This window comes from Mobula birostris, chromosome 2 (assembly GCF_030028105.1).
Source record: "Mobula birostris isolate sMobBir1 chromosome 2, sMobBir1.hap1, whole genome shotgun sequence".
NCBI lineage: Eukaryota > Metazoa > Chordata > Chondrichthyes > Myliobatiformes > Myliobatidae > Mobula > Mobula birostris.
Genome location: NC_092371.1, coordinates 11,256,057 through 11,276,707, shown reverse-complemented (window position 1 = coordinate 11,276,707; position 20,651 = coordinate 11,256,057). Strand labels below are relative to the sequence as shown.

Here is a 20,651-nt window from a genome sequence, read left to right as displayed (position 1 = left end):
TGAAGGTAAGCTAGCCAATAATATCAACAAGGAAACAACAAGATTTTTTCAGAAATATAAATAGTAAAAGAGAGGCAACAGCAGATATTGCACCACTAGAAAATGATGCTGGAGAGATAGTAAAAAGGCGGGGGGTTGTATTTTGCATCAGTTTTCACTGTGGAAGACACCAGCAATATGCTGGAAGTTCTAGTGTCTGGGGGCAGAAGTCACCTGGACCAGATGGACTACATCACAGTGTTTGGAATGAGGTGGCTGAAGAGATTGTGGAGGCATTAGTAATAATCTTTCAATAATCATCAGATTCTGGAATGGCTCTGGAGGAATAGGAAATTGCAAATTTCACTCCACCCTTTCAAGTGAATAGGGAAGAAGAAGAAAGAATATTATAGGGCAGTTAGCCTGACCTTAGTGGTTGGGAAGATGTTGTAGTCAATTGTTAACGATGAAGTTTCGGGGTACTTGGAGGCACGTGATAAGATAGGCCAAAGTCAGCATGGTTTCCTTAAGGGAAAATCTTGCCAGATGTTGGCCAGAAGGAACTACAATCTACAAATTAGTGGATTTGAATGAATCAAGGACTGGAAGTAGACAAAGTGGAAGTCTTTGTTCCTCCCATTTTGTGAACTCTAAACTGATCCTTGCACTAGGATAATGAGCAATTGAATGTGGACACTAAGACTGCGTCCACACTAGACCGGATAAATCCGTAACCGAAGCTTTTTCTCTTTGTTTTGACCCTCCGTCCACACTGAAACGCCGTTTTCCTCCCCCGAAAACGGAGCTTTTCTAAAACACCCTCCAGAGTGTTTAACTCTGAAAACGCCGGTTGGCCGTTGTAGTGTGTACGGGGTAACCGGAGGTTTTAAAAACACTGTCATGACGTGCCAGAACAAATGGTGATGGCAGTGCGGCATTTCATTGTTTTCTTAAACACAACCTCCAACACCACAACAACAATATCTGACAATAGATGTGTAACATCCTAATGTAACATTGTATGGTAATACAAGATAACACTGATGTAGACATGATTTATACATTTAACAAGACGCTTTATTTGTCATGGTCCCTTCTGGCAATCCCCCACTTTACTATTTACCTCAGGAATTAGGCCTCAATCCCCTCATTTAATTTCCAATCATTCCCAGGTTCCACTAACTACACACACCTGCTTTCCATCAGAAAATGCAGGATAAAGACCCTGTGATCGCAACAAGAAGCTGCCAGTTCGTTGGTCGACTCCGGTGTGAGCAACCTCATCTCACGGTTCTTAGGACTGTCAGTTCTAAGTCTAGCATCGCTCCTGGGTTCTCTCCAAACCCAAGACTTTGGGTAAAGACTCTCCTGGAAACCGATTCCACGCTCTAACGCCTCCCGACTCTGCCCCCGGGTTTGTCCACCGCCACGCTCATGTAATATTATTAATGTATTGCTTGTGCAGACATTCAATAGATGCAATTGTCACTCCTGCCCAGTAACTCGTTTCATTACAGATGTTAAATACAGCAAAATGATACCCAAAGACATAGCAAAAGTAGAGGCAAACAAATGAGGTAACAGCAAATTTCACTTTTGCCCAGTAACAAGCCTTATTGCATTTAGTTGTAGCTGTCATCCCTTTCATCGGTGAAGAGACTTTGGCTGTAGGAAATGTTTCTGGACAAACGCGCACCAAGTCTTTTGTTTGGCAATTTCCTTTTAAGTTTTTCAAGTCTGCAACTGGACAAACGTGCACCAAGTATACCGTTTCCTCTTCGCTTGTTTTCTGTGTGTCCTGCGCATGCCCAGTAGGAGGAGATTCGCCCAAATATCCGTTCTAATGTGGACGGAGATATTTTGAAAAACGCCTGGTGTGGACGCCTATCGTTCTTATGCGAAACTGGCGTTTTCCAAATTATCCAGTCTAGTGTGGATGTAGCCTAGGAGTTCCAGGTAATGACCTGCTAAACCTAAGACCATTCTCTGACGAGTAGCTATTTATTATGCAAAGGGCCAGACCTACCAAAGAAGTAATCAGTAATCTCATTTGACTCAGTGTCTGGGTCATCTAATTTAACTGGTTGAGACCAGTCAGCGTTGAAAGACACAAATACACAAGGCAGGGATGGTAGAACCATGAAACAATGTCAATTGTAGTCCCGGACTAGAACCAGCAAGAAGGTGACCTTGAGCCAATGGGTTGGAGATCCATCAGTTCAATTGATGAGGAGCACTATAGGAGTCAGGAGCTCCAAATACATAGGGGCAATAACTCCTGCAACCAGGGATCAACCGTCCTGGATGAAGAGGGCCCCACAGACATGTGGAGATCAGGACCCCGAGGAACACCTGGCCAGCGAGGACTGCCTTCCTGGGTAATACCCTTTCTCTTCATTGACTGTTCGTGGAGGGACAGGGATTCTAGTAGGGTTGTACACAGGTAGTTAGTGAACCCAACTGCTTTTTAGTTGAGACGATAAAGGCTTGTCAGTAAGTACAGATTCTCTCTGTGCCTCACTGATCATTTTTACAAAGGGTAGATGCTTGTAACACTGACAAATCTGTTGGAATTGTTTGAGGAAATAACAAGCAGCGTGAAGGAAAATGGTGGACGTTGTGTACTTGGATTTTCAGAAGATTTGACTGCATACGAGGCTGCTTAACAAGTTAAGAGCCTATGGTATTACAGGAAGGATCCCAGCATGGACAGAGGATTGGCTGATTGGCAGGAGGCAAAGAGTGGGGATAAAGGTAGCTTTTCCTGGTTGGCTGCTGGTGACCAGTGGTGTTCTGCAGGGGTCAGTGTTAGGACTGCTTTTTATGTTATCTCAGTGATTTGGAGATGGGATTGATGGCTTTGTGGCCAAGTTTGCAGGTGATACAGAGATAGGTGGAGGGGCAGGTAGTATTGAGGAGGCAGGATGGCTGCAGGAGGACTTAAAGACAGATTGGGAGAATGAGCAAAGAAATGGCAGATGGAACAGTGTCAAGAGGTGTATGGTCAAGGAATAAAAGCATAGGCTATTTTCTAAACAGGAAGGAAGTTCAAATATCCCATGCAGCATTCCCTGAAGTTTAACTTGCAGGTTGAATCTGTGGTGAGGAAGACAAATGCAATGTTAGCATTCATTCATTTCAAGAGGACTAGGATATAAACACAATGATGTAATGCTGAGATTTTACAAGGCACTGGTGAGGCCTCACTTGGAGTATTGTGAGCAGGTTTGGGCCCCTTATTTAAGAAAGACTATGCTGACATTGGAGAGGGTTCAGAGGAAGTTCACGAGAATGATTCTGGGAATGAAAAGCTTATTGTATGAGCAGTGATTGATGGCTCTGAGACTTTACTCAATGGAATTTAGAAAAATGAGGAAGGATCTCATTGAAGCCTATTGAATGTAGATGAAGAGTAGATGTGGAAAATATATTTCCTATAGTAGGGGAGCCTAGGACCAGAGGGTGCAACCTCAGAATAGAGGGCCATCCAGTTAGAATGGAGATGAGGAAGAATTTCTTTAGCCAGAGGATGGTGAATTTTTTGCCACAGGCATCTGTGGAGGACAAGTCATTGGGTGTATTTAGGATGGAGTTTGATGGGTTCAAAGTAAATTTATCAATGTACAGACATTTTACCATAATCAACCCTGAGATTCATTTTCTTGCAGGCATACTCAATAAAACGATTGTAGAATAATAACTATAACAGAATCAATGAAAGACTGCACCAACCTGGGCGCTTAATCAGTGTGCAGAAGAGAACAAACTGTGCACGGAGAAAAAGAAATAAATAATAATAATAATAAATAAGTTATTGATAGGGTGTGAAAGAGGAGAAGGCAGGAGAATAGGGTTGAAAGGTATATAGATCAGCCATGTTGAAACAGCATAGCAGATTTGATGGGCCAAATGGCCTTATTCTGCTTCTGACTTACGGTCAACATTCCAGGCTGAGACCCTTCATGAGGGCTGTAAAGGAAAGGGGAAGAAACCAGAATGGGGGAGGGGGGATGAGGACAAGCCAGAAGGCGATGGGTGAAGCCAGGTGGGCGTATGAGGGGAGGGGCGAATGAAGTGAGAAGCTGGGAGATGACAGGTAGAAAAGGTAAAGGGCTGGAGAAGAAATCCGAGAGGAGAGGAGAGTGGACCATGGGACAAAGAGGAGGAGGGGCACCAGGGGAAGTAATAGGCAGCTGAGAAGAGGTAAGAGGCCAGACTGTGGAACAGATGAAGAGGGAAACAGAGGGGGAAAAATTTACCGGAAGAAGAAATCAGTGTTCATGCCATCAGGTTGGAGGCTACCTAGACAGAATATGAGGTTGCTCCTCTAACCTGAGAGTGGCCTCGTTGTGGCAGAAGAGGAGGGACAATTAATAAGGAGGTTTGTCTGGAATCAGCCCTCCAGCCTCATCAGGACAGTTGCCAGTCCTGTTAGCCACAGGACCCGACCCTTCATCAGCCTGACTCCAGCAGCTGTCCGCGGTACAGCAGCTTCTCTGTTGCAGTTCCTGTAAAAGCAGCAGGCAGACAAGCCAGCACCAAGGAATGATGTAATGGAATCAGTGAGACAGGCAGCTGGAGCCCAAGGCCCTTCAGGCATGAGACGTGGAAAATATAACTGGGAACCGCACACCATTCATCCTGTTTGTCCACAGGGTTGCCAAAGCAGCCTCATTTCATGATAGGAAACTGCTTCAGCTGTCCAGAGGCACATCAGGCAAAGACACATCAATTCACACAATTCTTACTCATCAACCAACAGGGAGATCACACACTTGGATCTGCCTGTACTCACTCCCAGCTATCTGTTCGTCAATCTCCAAACCCACTATTTCTCAACAGCATCTAAGTCAATTAGTTTCCAACTTGTCATATATAATGCTCCCAGATCCCTGGATTAGACCCCAATCTGTAAATCACACTCAGGGATCCGTTATTCTATATATAAACCCCCTGAATTCCTAGATTCTACTGCAACGTGTAACACCCTAGGAATCTGTTATTCTACATAGAAACCCCTCTCCCTCCAGACCACTGGATTACCAATAGCCCAGCCTGCAACTCTGCCAGGGATTTGTTATTCTATAAATAGACCCCTGGATTAGATCCCAACCTGTAACTCACTCCCAGGGATCTGTTATTCTGTATACAGCCCCCTGCACTAGATCCCAACCTCTGATTCATCCACTGCCTCCCCTCTACACCACCTCTCCATCACCACATTGCCATGCGAAGGCACATCCTAAAGTGCTATCTGCTCAGAAGGCCAACTTGCTTACCTACTTTCGATATCAATGACTCCACCAACATTCATCTTCCATCCTCATACAGCCTTGAGCCAAGGACACCGTTAAGCATCAAGCAGAGTCTGTAGCTACATATTAGCCCAGCTGGGCAAGAATGAAGGAGTTCCCTCAAAAGAACTAGGTGGGCTTTTAAGCCAACTTACCGATGAAAATTTATATTAAAAGACACAAATGCAGTTACTGGAAAACCCCAAAATGCAATAAAATCTAATCAGGTCAGGCAGCATCTGTCAAAACAGAAACAGTCAACGTTTCCAGTCTGGGTCTGTTCTGGATTTTCAAAGGTTCTGATATAAACTGTTTAAAACAAATACAAACTTGTTTAAACTGTGTGAATTTTAATTGCTGCCAGAAGTGTGATTTGAACTACACACACAAAATGCTGGAGGAACTCAGGTCAGGCAGCATCTATGGAATGAATAAACAGTCAATATTTCAGACCAAGACCCTTCATCGGGACTGCAAAGGAAGGGGGAAAACTCCAGAATGAGAACATGAACTTGTGTCTTTGGACCAGAAATCTTGTTGCAAATTGAGTTTTTTTAAAAAAGAACATTAATGTCAGATTGTGTAAATTGGGTGACTGATGGTCGATGTGGACTTAGACCTGTTTATATAGAACGTAGAACATTACAACACAGTACAGGCTCTTTGGCCCACAATGTTAAACTAACCCTTTAACCTCATCCAAGATCAATCTAACCCTTCCCTCCTACCTATCCCTCCATTTTTCTTTCATTAATGTCCACAAGTATCTGAAGGCAGCATATGATAACATACATGTACTATGGTGATGCATTTCCTTTGAATTATCGAAGTCCCTTAAACATCCCTCATGTAAGAGACCCGGAGATACAAGAGTAAAATCAGGCCATCCAGCCCACTGAGTTTGCTCTGCATTCAATCATGGCTGACCACCCCCCTTCCCCCCCCACTCCATTTTCTTGCCTTCTCCCTGTAACGTTTAACTCCCATACCAATCAATCTCTGCCTTAAACATGAGAAATTCTGCAGATGCTGGAAATCCAGAGCAATACACACAAAATGCTGGAGGAACTCAGCAGGTCAGGCATCATCCACAGAAATGAATAAACAGTCAACGTTTCAGGCCAAGACCCTTCAGGACTGGAAAGGAGGGGGGAAGATGCCAGAAATCTCTGCCTTAAGTGATTAGGCCTCCACAGCCGTCTGTGACAATGAATTCCACAGATTCACCACCCTCTGGCTAACGAAATTCCTATCTCTATTCGAATTATGTCACTTTATTCCGAGACTGTGTCCTTGTATCCTAGTCATAGTCATACTTTATTAATCCCAGGGGAAATTGGTTTTCGTTACAGTTGCTCCATAAATAATAAATAGTAATAGAACCATAAATATTTAAACAGTAATATGTAAATTATGCTAGTAAATTATGAAATAAGTCCAGGACCAGCCTATTGGCTCAGGATGTCTGACCCTCCAAGGGAGGAGTTGTAAAGTTTGATGGCCACAGGCAGGAATGACTTCCTATGACGCTCTGTGTTGCATCTCGGTGGAATGAGTCTCTGGCTGAATGTAGTCCTGTGCCCACCCAGTACATTATGTAGTGGATGGGAGACATTGTCCAAGATGGCATGCAACTTAGACAGCATCCTCTTTTCAGACACCACCGTGAGAGAGTCCAGTTCCATCCCCACAACATCACTGGCCTTACGAATGAACACCCATGATAATGGAAACAGCATCTCTTCTATACAGGCCTTTCAGTATTCAGTAGGTCCACAACACTGCATCCCCCATCCTTCTGAACTCTATCGAGTACAAGCCCAGAGATTCCCAGTTCAATTCCAATTTATCCGCAGTGTTCATTCTAGTGAACAAGTCCTTTGCACTTCTCATCCCTCAGCAAATCAGCACTGGAAACTCTCTATGTTCCTGTTCATTTCCTTCCAGCACCTGTCACAAAATTCACCCTCTTCACCAATATCGCATCATCAGCTTTCATTTTCTCTGCCTCTTTCTCCTAGCTCCACCTGTTCAATCCCTTCGGTCTGCTGACCCCTGCCTCACCACCCCCCCTTTCCTCTTCACAACGTCTACCACCCTCTCCCCTCTCAGACCTAATGCAGACCTGAAACGTCGACAATTCCTTTCTCCTCAGAGATGCAGCTCCGACCGCTGAGTTCAGCCAGCTGAACGCTTGCTACTCAGGAGGCCCTCCCTTCCATTCCTCTCCAGGACAACCATTCCACCACATTGTACCCCTAGTATGAGAAAATGGACCTCACAATCTAGATTGGAGTTCTACGTAAATTTATTATGAAAGTACGACATAGTACCCTGAGATTTATTTCCTTGTGGGCATTCACAGTAAATACAAAGAAACACAACAGAATCAATGAAAAACCACACACGACGGAAACAAAACTAATGTGCAAAACAAATCGCAAATACAAAACGAAAAAACAATAAATTAGTAATAATAAACAAAAAGCAATAAATATCGAGAACCTGAGAATGAAGAATTCCTCAAGTGAGTCCATAGGTTGTTGGAACAGTTCAGTGTCAGGGTGATTGATTCAAGAGCCTGGTGGTTGGGGGGCAATAATTGTTCCTGAACCTGGTGGTGTGGGTCCTGAGGCTCCTGTACCTCCTGATGGCAGCAGTGAGAAGAGAGCACAGCCTCTTTTCGACTGTGACCGTGCACATTACTGTCTGCCCGCACTGCACTTTCTCTGTACTCTAACACTTTCACCTCTCACCTGCCAGCTTGTCCTCCTTCCCCTCTTTCCAACACCTTATTCTGGCATCTTCACCTTTTCTTTCCAGTCCTGATGAAGGATCTCGGCCTGAAACGTCGACTGTTTATTCATTTCCATAGGTGCTGCCTGACCTGCCGTGTTCCTCCAGTATATTGTGTCTGTTACCAAATTAAACACAGCCTTGCTGTGGAACAGACCCAGAGGTACCCAGGTACCATCACAATGTCACTGAAGTGCTTATCACTTGTCCATGTCTAACTCTCTCTCAGTACCCTCTCGTGCACTCCAGCTCTCCATTAACAAACAAATACAGTATTGGAAGCTAAGATTTAGCAGGAAGAGGTGATTTGGGCCCTCAGAGTCTGCTCTGCTGTTCAATATGATGATGAATGATATCCATATAATAACCACCTTCACCTTCCAATCTACTCAGAATAACCTCTCGACACAGTTTAAATCTGGAGTACACACATTCAAATCTCACCACGTTAACAATCTCTTTCCCAATTTTGTAGCCTCCAGACACAACCCAAACCGTCCACCCCTCCAGATATCAACATCCCCTCCCATATGCCTCTCCAGACACATCCCACACCGTCCACCCCTCCCGATATCAACATCCCCTCCCATATGCCTCTCCAGACACATCCCACACCGTCCACCCCTCCCGATATCAACATCCCCTCCCATATGCCTCTCCAGACACATCCCACACCGTCCACCCCTCCCGATATCAACAGCCCCTCCCATATGCCTCTCCAGACACATCCCACACCGTCCACCCCTCCCGATATCAACAGCCCCTCCCATATGCCTCTCCAGACACAACCTACACCGTCCACCCCTCCCGATATCAACATCCCCTCCCATATGCCTCTCCAGACACAACCCAAACCATCCACCCCTCCCGATATCAACATCCCCTCTCATATGCCTCTCCAGACACATCCCACACCGTCCACCCCTCCCGATATCAACAGCCTCCAGTGTGCTCCTCTACACTGTCCACCGCCACATGAAAGGTCGTACATGTTGGCATACAGAAAAATAAAGAATATATTAGAAGCTACAAAAAAAACATGAAGGCTGACAAACAACCAATGTGCAAAAGAAAACAAAATATTTTTTAAATGAAATAATTCTGAGAAGCTGATGTGAGTCCTCATTTCTGCTTCGTGTAACTGCAACATAACATCCCAATTTCGATACCCAGTGCCATGCTTTATGAAGGTCAGCATGCCAGAAGCCTGTTTCATCACTCCGTCTATCCCTAATTCTTCGGGATTTAGTCAGTGTTTTCATGGGAGCACTTATCACAGCTGAAGGTTAATGACTGAAAGGTTTCAAGGTCAGTTACTAGTGATTTTGTCTGGAGCTACAGTGTGCAACAGGCCCTTCTGGCTCACTAAGCCACACCACCCAGCAACCTTGCTCTCGGTTCAACGTTCAACTTAATATCAGAGAATGTCGAAAATATACAAGCTGAAACCCTTACTCTTTGAAACGCAAAACCAGCCGAATCTCAGGACCAGATAAACTACCAACTGGTGTGCCTTTGGTATGTGGAAGGGAACTGGAGCACCCAGGGAAGCCCACAAGGTGACGGGAAGAACGTACAGACTCCTCACAGAGAGTGCCAGTATTGAACTGTAAACTCCTCACAGGGAGTGCCAGTATTGAACTGTAAACTCCTCACAGAGAGTGCCAGTATTGATCTGTAAACTCCTCACAGGGAGTGCCAGTATTGATCTGTAAACTCCTCACAGGGAGTGCCAGTATTGAACTGTAAACTCCTCACAGGGAGTGCCAGTATTGAACTGTAAACTCCTCACAGGGAGTGCCAGTATTGAACTGTAAACTCCTCACAGGGAGTGCCAGTATTGATCTGTAAACTCCTCACAGGGAGTGCCAGTATTGAACTGTAAACTCCTCACAGGGAGTGTCAGTATTGAACTGTAAACTCCTCACAGAGAGTGCCAGTATTGATCTGTAAACTCCTCACAGGGAGTGCCAGTATTGAACTGTAAACTCCTCACAGGGAGTGTCAGTATTGAACTGTAAACTCCTCACAGGGAGTGCCAGTATTGAACTGTAAACTCCTCACAGAGAGTGCCAGTATTGAACTGTAAACTCCTCACAGGGAGTGCCAGTATTGAACTGTAAACTCCTCACAGAGAGTGCCAGTATTGAACTGTAAACTCCTCACAGGGAGTGCCAGTATTGATCTGTAAACTCCTCACAGGGAGTGCCAGTATTGAACTGTAAACTCCTCACAGGGAGTGTCAGTATTGAACTGTAAACTCCTCACAGAGAGTGCCAGTATTGATCTGTAAACTCCTCACAGGGAGTGCCAGTATTGAACTGTAAACTCCTCACAGAGAGTGCCAGTATTGAACTGTAAACTCCTCACAGGGAGTGCCAGTATTGAACTGTAAACTCCTCACAGGGAGTGCCAGTATTGATCTGTAAACTCCTCACAGGGAGTGCCAGTATTGAACTGTAAACTCCTCACAGGGAGTGCCAGTATTGATCTGTAAACTCCTCACAGGGAGTGCCAGTATTGAACTGTAAACTCCTCACAGGGAGTGCCAGTATTGAACTGTAAACTCCTCACAGGGAGTGCCAGTATTGAACTGTAAACTCCTCACAGGGAGTGTCAGTATTGAACTGTAAACTCCTCACAGGGAGTGCCAGTATTGAACTGTAAACTCCTCACAGGGAGTGTCAGTATTGAACTGTAAACTCCTCACAGGGAGTGCCAGTATTGAACTGTAAACTCCTCACAGGGAGTGTCAGTATTGAACTGTAAACTCCTCACAGGGAGTGCCAGTATTGATCTGTAAACTCCTCACAGGGAGTGCCAGTATTGAACTGTAAATTCCTACAGGGAGTGTCAGTATTGAACTGTAAACTCCTCACAGGGAGTGCCAGTATTGAACTGTAAACTCCTCACAGGGAGTGCCAGTATTGATCTGTAAACTCCTCACAGGGAGTGCCAGTATTGAACTGTAAATTCCTACAGGGAGTGCCAGTATTGAACTGTAAACTCCTCACAGGGAGTGCCAGTATTGAACTGTAAATTCCTACAGGGAGTGCCAGTATTGAACTGTAAACTCCTCACAGGGAGTGCCAGTATTGAACTGTAAACTCCTCACAGGGAGTGCCAGTATTGAACTGTAAACTCCTCACAGGGAGTGCCAGTATTGAACTGTAAACTCCTCACAGGGAGTGTCAGTATTGAACTGTAAACTCCTCACAGGGAGTGCCAGTATTGAACTGTAAACTCCTCACAGGGAGTGTCAGTATTGAACTGTAAACTCCTCACAGGGAGTGCCAGTATTGATCTGTAAACTCCTCACAGGGAGTGCCAGTATTGAACTGTAAATTCCTACAGGGAGTGTCAGTATTGAACTGTAAACTCCTCACAGGGAGTGCCAGTATTGAACTGTAAACTCCTCACAGGGAGTGCCAGTATTGATCTGTAAACTCCTCACAGGGAGTGCCAGTATTGAACTGTAAATTCCTACAGGGAGTGCCAGTATTGAACTGTAAACTCCTCACAGGGAGTGCCAGTATTGAACTGTAAACTCCTCACAGGGAGTGCCAGTATTGAACTGTAAACTCCTCACAGGGAGTGCCAGTATTGATCTGTAAACTCCTCACAGGGAGTGCCAGTATTGATCTGTAAACTCCTCACAGGGAGTGCCAGTATTGATCTGTAAACTCCTCACAGGGAGTGCCAGTATTGATCTGTAAACTCCTCACAGGGAGTGCCAGTATTGAACTGTAAACTCCTCACAGGGAGTGCCAGTATTGATCTGTAAACTCCTCACAGGGAGTGCCAGTATTGAACTGTAAACTCCTCACAGGGAGTGCCAGTATTGATCTGTAAACTCCTCACAGGGAGTGCCAGTATTGAACTGTAAACTCCTCACAGGGAGTGCCAGTATTGATCTGTAAACTCCTCACAGGGAGTGCCAGTATTGAACTGTAAACTCCTCACAGGGAGTGCCAGTATTGAACTGTAAACTCCTCACAGGGAGTGCCAGTATTGATCTGTAAACTCCTCACAGGGAGTGCCAGTATTGATCTGTAAACTCCTCACAGGGAGTGCCAGTATTGATCTGTAAACTCCTCACAGGGAGTGCCAGTATTGAACTGTAAACTCCTCACAGGGAGTGCCAGTATTGATCTGTAAACTCCTCACAGGGAGTGCCAGTATTGATCTGTAAACTCCTCACAGGGAGTGCCAGTATTGAACTGTAAACTCCTCACAGGGAGTGCCAGTATTGAACTGTAAACTCCTCACAGGGAGTGCCAGTATTGAACTGTAAACTCCTCACAGGGAGTGCCAGTATTGATCTGTAAACTCCTCACAGGGAGTGCCAGTATTGAACTGTAAACTCCTCACAGGGAGTGCCAGTATTGATCTGTAAACTCCTCACAGGGAGTGCCAGTATTGAACTGTAAACTCCTCACAGGGAGTGCCAGTATTGAACTGTAAACTCCTCACAGGGAGTGCCAGTATTGAACTGTAAACTCCTCACAGGGAGTGCCAGTATTGATCTGTAAACTCCTCACAGGGAGTGCCAGTATTGATCTGTAAACTCCTCACAGGGAGTGCCAGTATTGAACTCCAAACCGCTACGCTACCACAGCACCCTGACCTCTAAGCAGGAAAGTATCCAGAATAGCAAATTGTGAAACTTGGGAAAACAGGCAGTGGACTCGACAAGCTTCAGGCAAATCGGCATTGCAGGAGTTCAATAAGTAATGAAAAAGATCCCAGATGATTACTTCAGCATGTTAATGACATGAAACCTAATGGCCCCGAACATTTCTTTAGCCAGTCTCCACGCAGAGTTTGTTTTCACTGGAGCATCAGATGCTGAGGGGAGATCTGACACAAAGGGAGGCATTCATAGATACAGTAAATAGAGTCCTCTTCCCACGGTAGAATATCATGTACTCGAGCATATACATTCAAGGTGAGAGGAAAGTTTAAAGGTGTACAGAGCAAGTTCAAAGGTGTTATTGTCCTTTTTAAACATTGTTTATGATCACAAGCCCCTGCTTGACATTAACAACTTAAAAGTACGGCAGCTGTACCTCATTAGCAACATGCTTGTTGGTGGAGAAACTGAAGGAGCTGGACTTGGTGCAGACCGTGATGCTGTCTACAACAGAGAAGCACCACTGCATGAAGATGATGTGCAGACTAACGGCGAATTACCATCTTGGTTGCTTTTCTTGTGATCACAAGGCCCTGTTGGGCATCGGTGATGTGGAACGCTGCAAATCTAATTCATTCATTTGAGAGCGAACGGTGGGGGCGCTGTGTGGCCTTGGTTGTAACGAGGACTAGGCGCAAGCCGCAGAATCACCTGTTTGCAGCCGCCTCAGGAGAGGTGTTGGTGCCGGGCACTCTGCAAGAGGCTGTGTGGCGTGACATGGCATCCATGCTTGAGTTGGTGCTGCCCCCAGTGTTCACTCGGCAGAAGACAAGCAGTATTGTGTTCAACTGCAGACTGCTGCAATATTCATGGACTCAGGGACTTGGGACTATATTTTGTTGTGTGACTGTATTTTACGGATATCTTATATGTGCTTTGTACTGTGTATGATTGTTAGTACCATGTTCTGCACCTTGGCTCCACAGTAACACTTAGCTGTATTCGTGGGTATTCACGTATGGTTGAATAACAAATGAACTTGAAAGGATGAATTAGATGCGGAGTACTCTGTCACTGTCCTAGGGTAGATTGCCCAGACAGAAGCAGCACTGGTTAAATACTGGGTAAATATTCCTCTACGTTGTCCTCTCACACACACTCCCAAGGCAAAGACATCAGGCTTTAGATACTGAGTAAATATCGCTCTATACTATGGTAGCACACACACACACTTCTAAGGCAAGGGCAGTTCAGTTTGGAAACTGAGTAAATATCCCTCAGCACTTCCCAGTACACACTCTCAGGTGCAGGGGGAGCATTGATTAGAGTAAAGCTCCCTGTACAAAGTTTGGTCACACAGTGTCAGGGCTAGGGTAGTTAGTACAGGTTAGATACAGAGTAAAGCTCCCTTTACATTGTCCACACACACACGCACACGGCTGGGACAGCACGGATTACAGAAGGTCCCCTTCCACTGTCCAATCAAATGCCCTTCATTACCCTACATATGCCTTATGCTGTATTCATGTATGGTTGAATGATAATGGCATTTAAGAGGCTGTTAGTCAGACATATGAACGTGCAGGGATGGAGGAATATTAATCACGTACAAGCAGGAGAGAGAGAGAGTTGGGCACTGTGTTCGGCAAAGACATTGAGGGCCAAAGAGCCTGTTGCTGTGGTTTACAATTCCTTCTTACAAAATACGATCCCTCTCTTCTCAAAATCTTCTCACCTTATTTGATGAGGTTAAACTGATGGTGAGGGAGGCAAATGCAATGTTAGCATTCATTTCAAAAGGAGTAGAATATAAAAGCAAAGATATTGAGGCTTTATACAGCACTGATGAGGCTTCATTTGGAGTATTGTGAGCAGTTTTGGGCCCCTTATCTAAGAAAGGATGTGCTGACATTGGAGAGGGTTGAAAGGAGGCTCACGAAAATGATTCAAGTTTTGAAAGGTTGTCACATGAAGAGCATTTGACCGCTCTGGGCCTGTAATTCACTGGAATTCAGAAGAATGAAGTGTGACCTCATTGAAACCAATGAATGGTGAAAGGCCTCGATAGAGTGGAAGAGGAGAGGATGTTTCCTTCTTTTTTCTTGCCGTGTGCATGATGTTGGCGGGACGATGTCTTTTTCATGCCTTTACAAGGCGCGGAGCGAGAGCGAGAGAGAGAGAGCGAGAGAGAGATAGAGAGAGAGAGAGAGAGACGCGTCACTCCTCACACAGCCATTTTGCAGTATTTTTTTCCCTTTATTTTACGAGGTCGAGTTGCGATCTCAACACTCAACCCAGCACAGATGGAAAGCGTACTTGGGAGCGGCCCCAACTGGATTTGAACCTGGAAACCTCCATTCCAGAGTCCGGCGCTGATGTCATGCGCCACCAGCCGGCCCTAGAGGATTTTTCCTATGGTGGGAGAACCTCAGGCTATGTCCACACTAGACCGGATAATTTTGAAAACACCAGTTTCGCGTAAAAACAATAGGCATCCACAGCAGGCGTTTTTGAAAAGACTTCCATCCATATTAAAACGGGTATTTGGGCGAATCTCCTCCTACTGGGCATGCACAGGACACATCTACAGAAAACAAGTGAAGAGGAAACAGTATACTTGGTGCATGTTTGTCCAGTTACAGACTAGAAAAACTTAAAAGGAAATTGCCAAACGATGGACAGCTGTTGGCTCTCGCGCAGCAGGACTTAAATCTAAAAAAAAATACTGGAGTGTATGGAGGCAACCGACTGGGAGTCACAGACAGTATGACCCGGCTGATGACGAACATTGAAAAACTGACTAACTCTGTTGCAGAAGGATTTGCAATGATGAGGAATATGATGATGGCTCCCCCCCCGACCCCAGTACTTTTCACTGCCACAATACCAGCCTCACAGCCACTACAACAGCTACACATACAGACACACAGACCCCCAGGTGGCCCCACCAACATCTTCCCCACTCCCACAGAGGGGTCACCCTGGAAACATTTCCTATAGCCATAGTCTCTTCACCAATGAAAGGGATGACAGGTTTTTTAAAACCTCCGGTTACCCCGTACACACTATAACGCCCAACCGGCGTTTTCAGATTTAAACACTCTGGAGAGTGTTTTAGAAAAGCTCCGTTTTCGGGGGAGGAAAACGCCGTTTCAGTGTGGACGGAGGGTCAAAACGAAGAGAAAAAGCTTCGGTTACAGGTTTATTCGGTCTGGTGTGGACGCAACCTAAGACCAGAGGACACAGCCCCAGAATAGAAGCACATCCTTTTAGATTGGCGATGGGGAGGAATTTCTTTAGCCAGAGAAAGTGAATCTGTGGAATTCATTGCCACAGGCAGCTATAAAGGCCAAGTCATTAGGTATGGTTAGGGCAGAGGTGTGGTTTGATCAATTCACAAAGGGACCAGAAGAAACTGGCTAGGACTATTTTCCCTGGAGCAAAGGCTGAGGGGTGACCTGACAATGGTTTATAAGGCAGGGAGAAGAGTGGCGAAGTGGGGATTGGGGGCATTACCGGAAGTTTGAGAAATCCATTAGATTGGAGGCTACCTAGACGGATTTCTCGAACTTCCGGTAAATCCCACCCAACCACCCTCTCAGCATTCCCCATTGCCTTTTCCCTCTCTCACCATATCTCTTTACCTGCCCATCACCTCCCTCTAGTGCTCCTCCCATTTTCTTTCTTCCATGGCCTTCCGTCCTCTCCTTATCAGACTCCCCTTTCTCCAGCCCTGCATCTCTTTTACCTACCAACTTCCCAGCTCTTTACTTCACTCCTCCCCCACCCGGTTTTACCCATCACCGTGTGTTTCTTCCTCCCCTCCCGCCACCTTCTAACTCTGACTCCTCATCTTTTGTTCCCCAGTCCTGATGAAGGGTCTCAGCCTGAAACATCAACTGTACTGTTTTCCATAGATGCTGCCTGGCCTGCTGAGTTCCTCCAGCATTTTGTGTGTGTTGCTAGGACTTCCACCAGTTGCAGAATTTCTGTTTGTGACTTGATAAGTCTATCAATAGGGAGGGGGGACTAAATAGGACTAGCTGAGCTAGACATGGTCAACATGGCCGACTGAGACCGAAAGGCCAGCTTCCAGATTATATAAATCTTTATTACCTTGGACTAGATTTCTTTTTCTATATTAGCTTGTGCTAATGTCGTTATATTTTTTCTATCCTGTAGGCTATGTATAATTTAACTAATTTCGCGTGTTAACTTACATTCGCAATGCACCAAGCTGCTGCTACAAAAAAAAACTTGATATTCAAACCAGGGACATGTAGTATCTATGACAATAAACTTAAACAACTGAAAACTTGCCGCAAAAGCCCGTTGCCATGACGACCGTGCGATCTCCGGGCCCGACCTTGCTCACAGGCGGATTAATTAAAGATTAATAGCGTGGCTCCCCATTACTCCCCATAGTCCCGGACGTCCCGTTAGGATGTCCCCCGCTCCCCTCTCTCTCCTCCACCTTACCAGCACCGTCAGGCTCTCGATGTCGACCGACGGCAGCCCCCAGTCTCCCTTCCAGCAGAACAGCTCCAGGGGCACCGCCATGCCCGACCTCCACCCGGAAGTGATCGTCAGTGACCCGGAAGCCGAGAAATGGAGGCGGTTGCCTCGGCAACCGGAGGGAGCATCCTTGGACAAACGGGATAAACTACGGGAGGTGAAGGACTTGGTCTCGAGATTTTACGTGGAAATTTTATGTAAGAGGCAGTATATAGACATTGTAAACTTATTGGTGAGAAAAAGGGTGGAAATTTGATGGCTTTAGATAGATAGATACTTTATTGATCCCAAAGGAAATGACAGTGTCACAGTAGCATAACCATATAACAATTACAGCACGGAAACAGGCCATCTCGGCCCTTCTAGTCCGTGCTGAACTCTTACTCTTACCTAGTCCCACCGACCCGCACTCAGCCCATAACCCTCCATTCCTTTCCTGTCCATATATCTATCCAATTTAACTTTAAACGACAACATCAAACCTGCCTCAACCACTTCTGCTGGAAGCTCATTCCACACAGCTACCACTCTCTGAGTAAAGAACTTCCCCCTCATGTTACCCCTAAACTTTTGTCCTCTAATTCTCAACCCATCTCCTCTTGTTTGAATCTTCCCCACTCTCAATGGAAAAAGTCTAACCACGTCAACTCTAGCAATCCCCCTCATAATTTTAAACACCTCTATCAAGTCCCCCCTCAACCTTTTACGCTCAAAAGAATAAAGACTTAACTTGTTCAACCTTTCACTGTAACTTAGGAGACGAAACATTTTACATTTTAGTAAACCTCCTCCGTACTCTCTCAATTTTATGACATCTTTCCTATAATTCGGTGACCAGAACAAGTGAAGAGAAGTAGAAAGAATAAAAAAAAAGTTACTACAAACAGTCTAACAGGAGAGGGGTCATCACTTCCCCAGCTATAGGTTGACTCATTATAGAGCCTAGAGGCCGAGGGTAAGAATGAGCAGTTTTTTAGTCTATTACTAAAAGTGCTCCTCTGTTCAGCCAAGGTGGCGTGCAGAAGGTGAGAAACATTGTCCAGAATTACTAGGATTTTCCGTAGGGTCCTTTATTCTACCACAGCCTCCAATGTGTCCAGTTTGACTCCTATAAAAGAGCCAGTCTTTCTAATCAGATGTACAATTTAGATGTATAAATTATATATAAAGCACAACGTACAGAGATTATAAACTCACTGTGGGAAAAGGGTTGGAAACATAGGAGTTATATATGGAAATTATTTATAAGCAGAGTGTGCAGAGTTTATAGACTCATTCTGGCGAAAGAGAAGTAGAACTGGAGGGGTTATACACATAAAAGGCGGACAAACAACAGCCTGAGGATGTGCTGGGGCAGCCCGCAAGTTTCACCACTCATTTTGGTGCCAACGTAACATGCTCACAATGTTCAGAACCACCCAAACAACAAGCCCCTTCCCACCCTCCCACTGCACAGAAGTGCCAGACCATCAGTTTGTACAACACCATCACTTAGTCCAACAACATCAACACCCTTGGGGAGGGCCCCATCGACCAGAAACTCAACCAGACTAGCACTACGGCTGCTAAGGTTCCTTGTCATTGCCAGGGCATGCTGCCTGGGGATGAGCTCCCACTGCCTATTAAATGCTTCTAATGGTGTGCGTCTCAGATAGCCTTTGGCAACCAAGTTCAGCTCCTGGCCTTCTTCACATTGGCTTAGCTACTAAGCCCGGCAGGACCATTTCTACTGACAGAAGGGGCAAAAACAGCCTTAAAAACAGTCAAACAACAGGAATTCTGCAGATGCTGGAAATTCAAGCAACACACATCAAAGTTGCTGGTGAACGCAGTCAGTCTGGGTCGATGGGGCTCGTCATCTTGGAGAAGACAAACACTTATCTCAAACCTCTGCTGCCTTCTATGCACTTATGAGGAAGGCTTCAGTTGTAACTTATGCCCAATAGGGCAGCTGTGACAGTCCTCTATTTCTGTCTGTTGTTAGCCATCTTCTCTATTATGCCGCAGGTGTGGTTCAATGTCTTCAGTCGCACACAGGTGTGGAAGGATTTTTCATTGCTGTTTCAGTAACAATTTTTTTGACCAGTCAGGATTGTTAGCACTGAGTTAAACCACCCCTAACCTCTCCCCCCCCCCCCCCACCACCGATCCTGAAGGACCGGTGGACCTCCCTTAGTCTGGCCTCTAGCTTTGATGTGTTTGACAGGGGTGACCCTACCAAGAGCCAAAGCACAAGTCCTTGACTCCAGCCAACAAAACTCTCCGGGTCATTGAGGCATGCAAGCCTCCAAACCACAACAAGGTTGTGGTCCTCTTGGAGGGCTTCGAGTAAACCCCGAGGAAAAATCTGAAGCTGGACTCCCTACATTGAGTTCAACGCTGACTGGCAACTCCTGAGACGCAGTTGGTACCAAACTGTGTCGGTCTCTGCCGTTCCTTTGGATTCATCAGCTGCGTGGAGAGGGGGAGCCTGCTACATAGACAACAGCTTGCTCTCCATACCGTGCTGCCCTGGTTTCCGTATCACGTAGACAGCTGGGATGCAACGTCCCTGGTCAATCCTGACCAACACAGGGCCTTACGGCTGCGAGAGCAAGGCAGAGGCGGGGTATCCTGATGTGTGAGGCACCTTCTGATACCCTGAGGCTCCTCCCCCAGCTACAAGGCAGAAGGGAGTGTGATACTTGCCTGGGTGAACATGTCTCTAAAATCACACAACAGGTGTGACTCCTCTGGAATAAAGCAGCCCGCTTGGTTGGTATCTCATCATTCGTCCAATTGACCAGTGATGCACAGTGTCAATCTTTAACGAAATGCAACACAGTTACAGCACTGTGCAAAAGTCCCAGGCACATATATGTAGCTGGGGTGCTTAAGACTTTTGCATTGTACTGTATATGGGTTAAAATAGGAAGGTGGTTGGGAAACAGAAGTGAGTAAGAGTACTTAGCTTTGCATTAGCTCAGTAGTATTTGGTAACTGAAAAGTCATAATATGTGCAATAATATATTGGTACCCTGTATGTATATAAGACCTTTGCACAGTACTGTATAAACACAAGAGGTTCTGCAGATGCTGGAAATCCAGAGCAAAACACACACAAAGTGCTGGAGGGACTCAGCAGGTCAGGCAGCCTCTATTCTTCTTACTGCCCGTTATGCTGCTGGCGTTTAGAGCAGCAATGAAGGTCCTCCATCTCTGGCGGTGTTCAGAGCTTCCTTCATCATGTCCGTAGCTTCCTCTCGGTTTTCACTACTGTCAGCCACGCAAGTCCTGGGTGGAGGCTCGGGAATACTGTTGCACTCGGATGTAGAAGAGTTCTTCATGGCTATATCCGTAACAGTTTTGTTTGACCAGTCAGGGTTGTTAGCCCTGAGCTGAACCCCTGAACCTGGAGACTGGTAGGTCTGTCCTCTACCCTTTGACCTGTCTGG

General features: G+C 45.7%; 1 protein-coding gene across 2 annotated transcripts in view; it reads right to left on the bottom strand.

Annotated features, from left to right (window-relative positions):
* The window catches only part of mtx1b (metaxin 1b), a 35,861-nt gene extending 18,583 nt beyond the window's left edge, over window positions 1-17,278 (bottom strand). For both annotated transcript variants that reach the window (XM_072282955.1, XM_072282959.1), the window contains exon 1: window positions 17,182-17,278. In XM_072282955.1, coding sequence (XP_072139056.1) covers window positions 17,182-17,262 — 81 coding nt within the window. In that variant the 5' untranslated portion in view covers window positions 17,263-17,278. The remainder of the gene's footprint in view (window positions 1-17,181) is intronic.
* Between the last annotated feature and the right edge of the window lie 3,373 nt (window positions 17,279-20,651).